At 34.7% G+C, this 10,629-nt stretch overlaps 1 protein-coding gene across 1 annotated transcript; it reads left to right on the top strand.

Annotated features, from left to right (window-relative positions):
* The first annotated feature begins 2,375 nt into the window (after positions 1-2,375).
* Positions 2,376-8,835, top strand: SLITRK6 (SLIT and NTRK like family member 6). The gene is given in 3 exon segments (XM_032611352.1): positions 2,376-2,783; positions 5,135-6,822; positions 6,824-8,835. Coding segments are annotated over 2 exon segments (2,529 nt in total). The 5' UTR covers positions 2,376-2,783; positions 5,135-5,157; the 3' UTR covers positions 7,688-8,835.
* The last annotated feature ends 1,794 nt before the right edge of the window (positions 8,836-10,629 follow it).

The following is a 10,629-nucleotide window of genomic DNA, read 5'->3' as shown; positions in this document are numbered from 1 at the left end:
TGGGATAAATTATGTGGAAAGAGTAATAAAATTGAGTATTTATTGTGATCACTTAAGATATTTATTATTAAAACTTGGAGCAAGCTACACTGGAAAATACTTTTGCAGGTAATCATTGGAAATTAAAAATGTTGCTAAAATAAATGTTGTCCAACAATAATTAACACATTCTGCCATGAGCATTTTGGAAAGAATGACTGCATTATTGACTTAGTGAAACAACTGAGGAACTGTAGTTAACAAAACATAGAGCTGGGTGGATTTAGCTATAATCATTTCAAATGTGCTGTTATGTACTTTACTATTAATTTTGAGGTAATGCTAAGTAATTCATTATCAATATTACTCCTTTGAATTAAGTTAAAAGTTACAGAATGTTTCTCAAACATTAATTCTTCACCTAACCTTTCTTTATGTTCCCACCCAAAACTTATGAAAATCGTAGAGAATTTTTTCAAAGCCTTGTTAGTCACTCCTTTTATCCCTGACTATTGTGTAGTTAACCAGTAATTTATGCACGAAAAAGATAACATATTATATATAGGCAAAGGATTCAAGAAAAATAACAGCAAATATATACTAGTATATATTATGAATAAAATCAACACATCCTCAAGCTGGAGAAGATATATCAGTTTATAAGGAATTTATTTCCATTTGTCCCATATGGCTATTTGAACAACTTTTCCACCACAGACTATACTTCCAGAGCATTTCTCGTGTTATTTTGCCTCCAAAACCTAAATGAATGCATTTGGAGAAATATGTCTACAGTGTTAGAAGAAAAATTATTCTAGTTCCTTGTTTTCTCACTGATTCTAACCACCTGTCACCACCTGTCTAAATCATTAGACTGATTTAAGTTAACTTGGCTCTCAGTTAGCAGCAGACTGTGCCCAAAAGTAATTCATTTCCTTTATTCTCTCTTATTCTCCTTATTATCTTATTCCTTATCTTTATTCTCTTTCTCCACACCCTCATCTGTATTATAATCTCTATTCTATCAAAGCACACAGTGCTATTAAATGAGGAACTTAGTGAGAAGCTGTAAAATAAAGAAAAGTGAGAATATTAGAAATTGCCTCAAAATCCTTAGCTTTTAAAACAACTATTCCACATTAAGGATATGAAAACTTTGTGAATTTGAGTGCATAACTGCAGACAATCATTAAATAATAACCTAATCTGTATCTTCCTGTTTCGATGATATAAGCTGCATAAAACCTCTTAAAAAATACTTTTTCTGAAATGAGACCTAATATAATATAGGTAACCTCTAGAACCTATAGGGAAGAGTGCTTCTAAACATAGCCTGTTTCAAAATGAATAAATGATAGCATCTAGTATATTCATTTTGGCTCTGAAAAAGTCCAGGTCCTTGGAATGTAGGTAGAGAGGAGTGAGTTTTAAAACATAGGCATTTGGGGAAATAACGAATCTGACAGTTGAGAGTTTTATTAGTGATGATTCAGAAACTTTTAAGAGTTGAAGAAACAAGTAACTTTTTAAATATAATCTTTTTAGGAAAAAAATGCTCCCTAAGCTAGTACCATAAAAATCAGGTTATTGTAATTTTTACGTATTCATTTAACTTGTTTCATTTTATCTGGAAAGACATAATTTCATATTTTTGAAAGTGATAGGCTGTTTTCAACTAGAGACAACCATTCGTAATGAAGATTCCTGAAGGTATTTTTAACTGATCATATTTCCATTCCAAATAAATACTATCTACCTGAAAAAAGAACCTCATTTCTAATCTCATTGTTGAACGTTGGCTGTAGGGAAAGAAAAGGAGTATAAAGCTTAGAGTCTCAGACATGAGGCTTTAAAGATTTTTTTTTTCAAATGGTGAATACAAAAATACAAATGTTTCAGGAAAACAGTTCATGTTAACATTTTAAGATTTAATTAGTGCACAATTTCAACCATAAATACCAGTTAAAAACAATAAAACTGAAGTAACTATTCTATTGGTAGCATACTTGCAGTTTTTCTGCACACATGTGCAAACAGTACAGTACTGTGCTAGATGAGAATTTAATATAGTGTATTATTTAGCCTGCTGTATAACATAATATTATTAAACATTTAAAGAAACATGTAATTATTCGCATCAAAATTCACTTGCACTGTATTTGGTATTTAAAGGGAGAGGAAAAACCATTTGCCAGAGGAGGAGTTGAGTCCCAAGGTGGAGCTGTCTCTTGTGTTAAATGACACTGGCCTATTAAAGCGCTCTGATGGGGAAGGGCTTAAAGGCTGAGTCAAAAGCCAAGAAGTCTATTTACGCCTACCTCCCAGCCCTTGGCAATCTGACTAATAACAAACTGAACTAACAAGAAAGACTAGAAAGAGAGGAAAGAGAACATTGCTGCAGCTTGCATCTACAGCCTAAGAAAGCAAGAGTGATCAACCCCAGCTCTGTTACACATCTTGTTTATTTACTGCACTCGGCAGCTTGCAAATGGTTAACTATATGCAAAAAAAGTCAGCATAGCTGTGAAGTATGCCGTGAATTTTAATTGGGGAATAAAAGGACAACTGCTTCAGGATGATCTAGTATGCACTCTGCTTGAAATATTTTCAATGAAATGCTCAGCATTTTGTGTTTGACCAGAGGTTTTAACTTTATAAAGCGATGGGACTTGCCAAAAAGTGATATTTGAGAAGAAAGTACGTGGTGGTCGGTGTTTTCTTTTTTAATAAAGAAACTGAATTTACTTTGAGCATCTCTTCCAGCTGTGCATTACAGATAACGTCAGGAAGTCGTTGCTTTACAGGTAAGATGAATGTTTCCAGGCTTTCCTTATACATATTTTTGCATTATCCCAAAGTGATTGAATTTCTGTTTGCCTCTTTAAAAAAAAATAACTTTGCATTAAAGGATATCCAGTTTCATTCTTGCTCACTGGCACAACTAATGCTGAAGCAGATGCCTGTTCTCTGTGAGCAGCAGACATTTAGTCCAACAGCTGGCTGTAGAGAAGAACAAGTAAAATAATATGCTAATATTTCTTTTACAGCATGCAGTTTGTTATGGGAAACTGAATTATTTGTGCTTTTTGAAGGGAAGATTACTTCCAAACACCATTGTTGTATTTGAAATACAAGCACAATATGAAAAGATTCTTTGTATTTTGTATACCACTTTTATTTTTTCCTGACTTGAAAATATGTAAATAGAGATTTTTTGACCTCTTTAACACTGTATCAGATTGTCAATATAGAACCACTTTTCACATTTGTGTGTATTTCTGAAAAGACTAGAAACTGTTCCCTAGGACATTTTGAAGAGCATAAAATGCACATAAGATTTAAAAAAAAATAACGAGAGGAGAGAGTCTCATCTGGAAGTTATTTACTCTTTTCTTAAGATACTGTGCCTGGTGAAATGCATAGTATTCTTTCTTGGTAATCTATGGAAAAGTAGTTTCAGTGTTTGTGGATGCTAATCCACAAGATGAAGACTTCCAACTTCAAGCTGCTTGATTCTAAGCATAGCCCTCAGAGCTGTTTAAAATCAAACTATTTCCCTATGGAAACATTCAGCCTGCTAACTTTCCCTTTATATAGAAAGGGACTCTATTGTTTGATGTCTTTGGTTGCCTTTTACCTTTCAGAAACTTCATACTATACATGTTTTCAATAAGACAATGTATTTTCATGGAGTGAAAGTTTATTTTCAGGATTATTGATTGGATTCTGGGATGTATTATCTAATTGTGATTTTTAATTAGATTCAAAGTTCACATTCCATCCAGAAACATGAAAGCAATTATCATTTCCAAAAGTCGAATAGTTATAAGATGTGGTGTTTCTTTACCTTTCGATTTAGTCTATATAAATTTAAAGTGCAATATTTAAAAGAAGGGAATAAAATAAGATACCATTAGACTTCAAAGTATTTACCACACCACTGCTGTCATTTTAGAGCTAGAATTTTCTTTTTTAATTGCTATGTCAGGTGCAGGTATTAAATTTTTAAGGAGTTGGAATATGTGATATTGTTATCTTGAACTGTCATTTTTTATTTCCTAAATTAGAGATATCCTCAAATATTTTAATATAGTGAAGCTTGCTTTATAGTTCATTGTTTGCAACATTAAGTCTTATAATAAAGATCAACTGCTTAACTATGTGATGACATTCAGCGCCCTAAAACCTGGTTCAAGACCTCATCAGGGAGTCATTTGCTAGAAATTTATATGAGGCATTGTTTGTTCTTTTATAATAGCCTGAAATACGTGTTAAAGATCAATTTTTCTTCTTTACTTTTTATGATATTAACCTTATCCATAGAATTTAAAAGTAGCAGTGAATATTCCACCTCTAGAAATTCAATATAAAGTGTGACTGAAGTGAAATTTGAATGGATGCCTTTAAGCATATATGTCTGATACTACAAGGCTTATACAAATTGCCCTAGACAACATAGTTAAAACAAAATCTTTTATAAAGTTCAACTTTACTACATAGAGACATATTTTTTCTCAAAGTTTTTAAATAAATAATGGAATTAATAAGTATCTTAAGCCAAAATCAACGCAGGTTAAACACAGAGTTATTAGATGTTATATTGTGATATCCAGTTCAAAAACAAAACTAAAGGAAGTGTATAATGCATGCAAACATACATTCCTTCTAATGATCATCTTTGAATTCCCTACGGGTCTCTCTACTTCTGGCTAATACCAACATATTCGTCTTTTATTGTAATCCTTCAGCCTTAGATTCATCTAGTTTGAGCTAAAAAATAAAAAAAGCCAGGGTCTTCTCAAGTATACATTTTTGTATCATATCAAAGTATCAATGGTCCATTTAGCCAGCACCCCTCATGTCTATTAAAATGGAGATTATTTGGTAGATTTGAAGACAATTGAGTTGACATTTTAAATTCTCCCTGACCTAAATTTTAGATTTTTATCACAATGCAAGTTAAAAGTAAAATAAACCTGCCAGTCATAGTATTTGTAAAAAGTAAAAGAAAATGTGGACTCAGCAATGTATTTATATATTCAGAATAATAATATTTTGCCTTTTAGAGGAAAACCTATCATTTTGAAAATGTCAGATTCATCTCCTCCCTGCTCCTGGCCACTGAAGCCCATTGCTATTGCATTTTATCTTACAGAATCAGATCCATCACAGGACAACATGAAACTTTGGAGTCACCTCTTGTATTCATCTCTCCTTGCCTGTTTATCGTCACAGTCCCAATCACCAATGTCCTCTGCCTCAGCCAGAGGTTCTTGTGACTCTCTTTGCAATTGTGAGGAAAAAGACAGCACGATGCTAATAAATTGTGAAGAGAAAGGTATCAAGAAGTTATCCCAAATAAGCGTGCCACCATCACAACCTTTCCACTTAAGTTTAGTAAATAATGGTTTGACAATGCTTCACACAAATGACTTTTCTGGGCTTACCAATGCTATCTCAATACACCTTGGATTTAACAATATTGCAGATATTGAGACTGGTGCATTTAATGGCCTTGGCCTTCTTAAGCAACTTCATATCAATCACAATTCTTTAGAAATTCTTAAAGAGGATACTTTCCATGGACTGGAAAACCTGGAATTCCTACAAGCAGATAACAATTTTATTACAGTGATTGAACCAAGTGCCTTTAGCAAGCTCAACAGACTTAAAGTGTTAATTTTAAATGACAATGCTATTGAGAGTTTTCCTCCAAACATATTTCGATTTGTTCCTTTAACCCATCTAGATCTTCGTGGAAATCAGTTGCAAACATTGCCTTATGTTGGTTTTTTAGAACACATTGGCAGAATATTGGATCTCCAGTTGGAGGACAATAAATGGGCCTGCAATTGTGACTTATTACAGCTAAAACTTTGGTTGGAAAACATGCCCCCTCAGTCTATAATTGGTGATATTGTGTGCAACAGCCCTCCATTTTTCAAAGGAAGCATACTGAGCCGGCTGAAAAAGGAATCAATTTGCTCCACTCCACCAGTGTTTGAAGAACACGAGGATCCTTCAGGATCATTACATCTGGCAGTAACATCTTCAATAAGTGATGGTCGCATGTCAACCAAGACCACGTCTCTTTTAAAACCACCCACCAAAGCACCAGGTTTAATACCTTATATTACAAAGCCATTCACTCAACTTCCAGGACTCTACTGTCCTATTCCTTGTAACTGCAAAGTACTCTCCCCATCAGGACTTCTAATACACTGTCAAGAGCGCAATATTGAAAGCTTATCAGATCTAAAACCTCCTCCACAAAATCCTAGAAAGCTTATTCTTGCAGGAAATATTATTCATACCTTAATGAAGTCTGATCTAGTGGAATACTTCACTTTGGAAATGCTTCACTTGGGAAACAATCGTATTGAGGTTCTCGAAGAAGGATCGTTTGTGAATTTAACAAGATTACAAAAGCTCTATCTGAATGGTAACCATCTGACTAAATTAAGTGGAGGCATGTTCCTTGGTCTCCACAATCTTGAGTACTTATATCTTGAATACAATGGCGTTAAGGAAATATTACCTGGTAGCTTCAACCCAATGCCTAAACTTAAAGTCCTCTATTTAAACAACAACCTCCTGCAAGTTTTACCACCACATATTTTTTCAGGGGTTCCACTTATGAGGGTAAACCTTAAAACAAACCAATTTACCCATCTACCTGTAAGTAATATCTTGGATGACCTTGATTTACTGACTCAGATTGACCTTGAGGACAACCCCTGGGATTGTTCCTGTGACCTGGTTGGATTGCAGCAATGGATACAAAAATTGAGTAAGAACACAGTGACAGATGAAATACTCTGCACCTCTCCAGAGCACCTAGACAAAAAAAGAATTGAGAGCACTTAACAGTGAACTTCTTTGCCCAGGTTTGGTCAATAACCCATCCTTGCCAACTCAGACTAGTTACGTAATGGTCAATACTCCTACAGCCACAACTACAGCGGACACTATTTTTAAATCACTTACCGATGCTATACCACTATCTGTTTTAATACTAGGACTGCTGATTGTATTCATAACTATCGTGTTCTGTGCTGCAGGGATAGTGGTTCTTGTTCTCCACCGTAGGAGAAGATACAAAAAGAAACAAGCTGATGAACAGATGAGAGACAACAGTCCTGTGCATCTCCAGTATAGCATGTACGGCCATAAAACAACTCACCACACTACTGAGAGACCCACAGCATCACTCTATGAGCAGCACATGGTGAGCCCTGTGGTTCATGTCTATAGAAGCCCATCCTTTGGCTCAAAGCATCTGGAAGAAGAAGAAGAAAGGAATGAGAAAGAGGGAAGTGATGCAAAACATCTCCAAAGAAGTCTCTTAGAACGAGAAAATCATTCCCCACTCACAGGATCAAATATGAAGTACAAAGTCACAGACCAATCCACTGAATTTTTATCCTTCCAGGATGCCAGTTCGTTATATAGGAACATTTTAGAGAGAGAAAGAGAACTTCAGCAACTGGGAATCACAGAATACCTAAGGAAAAACATTGCTCAACTTCAGCCTGATATGGAGGTACATTATCCAGGAGCCCATGAAGAGTTAAAGTTGATGGAGACATTAATGTACTCAAGACCGAGGAAGGTATTAGTGGAACAGACTAAAAATGAGTATTTTGAGCTGAAAGCTAACTTACATGCTGAACCTGACTACTTAGAAGTCCTGGAGCAGCAAACATAGAGAGTTAGAAGGCTTTTGCAGAAATGCTGTGATTCTGTCTTAAGTCTAGACCTTGTAAATAAGTGCCTTATATGAGTGTATCATCAATCAGAACTTAAGCACAGCAGCAATCCTATGGGGAAAAAAGAATAAAAAGAAACTCAGGGATAACTGGGAGAAGCCATTGCATTGTCTTCAGGCAATTTTATCTATCCCCAATAAAATAAATCCTTGCATGTAAATCATTCAAGGATTATAGTAATATTTTCCCATATACATAAAGTGTTTCATAGAAGTCCTCTTGCACATCTAAAAGGGTTCAAAATTTAAGCAACCCTTATTTTCTTGAGTTATATTACCCATGGATTAAATAGAATTGGATTTTGTCATTTAAAAAGTATACCTGTATATGTAATTATAATATGTAAGAAATATATTGTTTATAAAACCAGTATATATACCACAAAAATGTAAATTCTTAGATACACCTAGTTTTCTTGCAATAAAGGCAAAAGGAACTGGAACTTTAAAATTATAAATAGTAACAGTAAAGAAAAAATGGAAGGTTGAATTATATAGGCTATGAGTGGCTCAAAACTTTGAACCTTTGATGATTAAAAATGCCACTGCTATGCTTTCTGAATTTAAAAATGGAAATGATTAACAGTTCAGGTGGAATGGATAAGAAAACGTTTTGGCTTTTCTGCACATTTTGTGTGGACAAGCTTGTTAATGCTGCTGTGAATTAAGGTACGTCATTTGTGCTCAAAGTTTAATTCTTACTCTTGGGATATTTAAAAAATGCTACTGATGTTCAACTGTAAATATGATTAGTGCATCTATTAAGTTTGGTTTCTTTCATAGCATTAATCCTTTGTAAATTGGAATACCAGAGTAGAAATATGTTTCTTGTGGCAAGTAAGAATTTGCTGGTGTAAAACAAATAGGAAATATTATTTTATTTTTATTGATGTAAACTGGTAGTTGCCATAAATTAGTAGCAAAAGGAACATATAAAGGGTAAGTAGTTCAAGTTGCCTCAAGACTGGGACAACGTAGCTTTATTTTACAAGAAAGTATAGCTAGATTTTTATGAACTATTTATTCTGTACAGTTTTGTATATTTTTGGTTCACAAAGGTAATTATTCTTGGGTGCCTTTCAAGAAAATTAAAAATACTGCTCACTACAATAAAACTAAAATTAAAACCCTCTTTTTAAATGTGCTTTCTTCAGTTAGTCTAATCTGTAATTCAGTCAAATCAGGATTAACGCATACACATGCACGCAGGCACACAAGCACAAACAAGCAAAAACAAGATTTCTGTTTGTTGTCACCCACACAGAAGCAGTTTCTTCACCATGTGCAAAAGGGCCATTAAGTATCTCAATGTGATTGACATGGAACCAAACTTTAAGTCTGACCCGTGGTTTTCCCTTTCTGGCAAATCATTCTCCCACTCAGTACAAATAGAAATCATTTTATTTTCTTCTTTCTGATTATAGAATCAATCATACAGCAGATTTTCACAAAGCAAAATGGATTTAAGATAATTTAGTTCTGTTTCCTGAATACCACTCAGATCCATGCACAGGGTCAGGAAGGAACATATTTCCTATGAGGAAGGATGTTTCTAATTTACTTTGCACTATTTTAGTGATTTGTGAATGTTCTATTAAATGTGTTGGTCTTCAACACTCAACTTTCTGCACTACTAGCTAAATATACATTGTTTCTTTGATTTTGAATGAGACTTCCCTGTTAAAAACAGTGGGAGCCTGTGTGACATGGTATGAAGAACAGTTATGAGTTCATTATGACATCATATCACTAAGTTTTTTGTTTTTTTTTTTTTTTTGGCGGTACGCGGGCCTCTCACTGCTGTGGCCTCTCCCGTTGCGGAGCACAGGCTCCGGACGCGCAGGCTCAGCGGCCATGGCTCACGGGCCCAGCCGCTCCGCAGCATGTGGGATCCCCCCAGACCAGGACACGAACCCGCGTCCCCTGCACAGGCAGGCGGACACCCAACCACTGCGCCACCAGGGAAGCCCTATCACTAAGTTTTTAAAAAATCATTGCATATATTAATATAAAGCAATAAAATATTATATATTAAAAGGTCCATTGAAAACCTAAATTTCTCCAGTAACTTTTAAGGTTGGAAAGGACAAAGATGGAATTCTTTTTAAATTAACACTTACTAAAAGGAAATGAGTGCATATGTAATGCTTATATGTTTATTCCACTAAAAAATATTCAGCACAATAATGAGTAGTAAAACCCTCCAAAGCATAAATTTAAATGTTACACTCTAAAGAAAAGAACAAATCAAGAGCAGAATTCATGTTATTGCTCAGTAGAGTATCTGCCAATATTTCCTGATCCTAATCAAGTGCATAGAGGTATTAGAGAGACTTAAGAAATCCCCATGCCTGCAGGATTATTGGAATGGATCCATGAATGCAGACAGAGACATGTCCTCAGGAACATTCTTCTCTTTTGAGTGATGGAAATATTTTTTTTAAATCTTCGTTCATTGTATATATATATTCATTCTTCAACTTAAAATCAAAGACAGAACAAAGTTGCTTATGGAGTCATGTAAAAATATCCTCCAAATTAGGTTCAACCGCAATGCTGAAATCCTATTAAGAGTCTGGATGTTACTTACAATGATGTAGGAATAGTTACGGTTTCCAAAGAGTAAGAGTAAGGGCTTAACTGTTTAATTCATGATGGAACTTTTCTTATGTAATTTGTTTCCCTACTACAAGTAGTTGAGAGTTGGGAACTCTAGTGATGGTCTTTACCTCTTAATGGGTCTTGTGACTGGTGATAATCACTCAGAACTTTGGTTATTTTACCTGTGTTTCATATGTCTTCTCCCTCCCACTACAGAATAATTTTAATTGTATTCCCTGCTTGATTATTTACTTACAAGGCCAAGGTGGTCTCTTTCTGCA

The sequence above is a fragment of the Phocoena sinus genome, chromosome 18, assembly GCF_008692025.1.
Source record: "Phocoena sinus isolate mPhoSin1 chromosome 18, mPhoSin1.pri, whole genome shotgun sequence".
Taxonomy (NCBI): domain Eukaryota; kingdom Metazoa; phylum Chordata; class Mammalia; order Artiodactyla; family Phocoenidae; genus Phocoena; species Phocoena sinus.
Note: the sequence above shows the minus strand (reverse complement) of the source record. Positions and strands in the feature narration are given on the sequence as shown.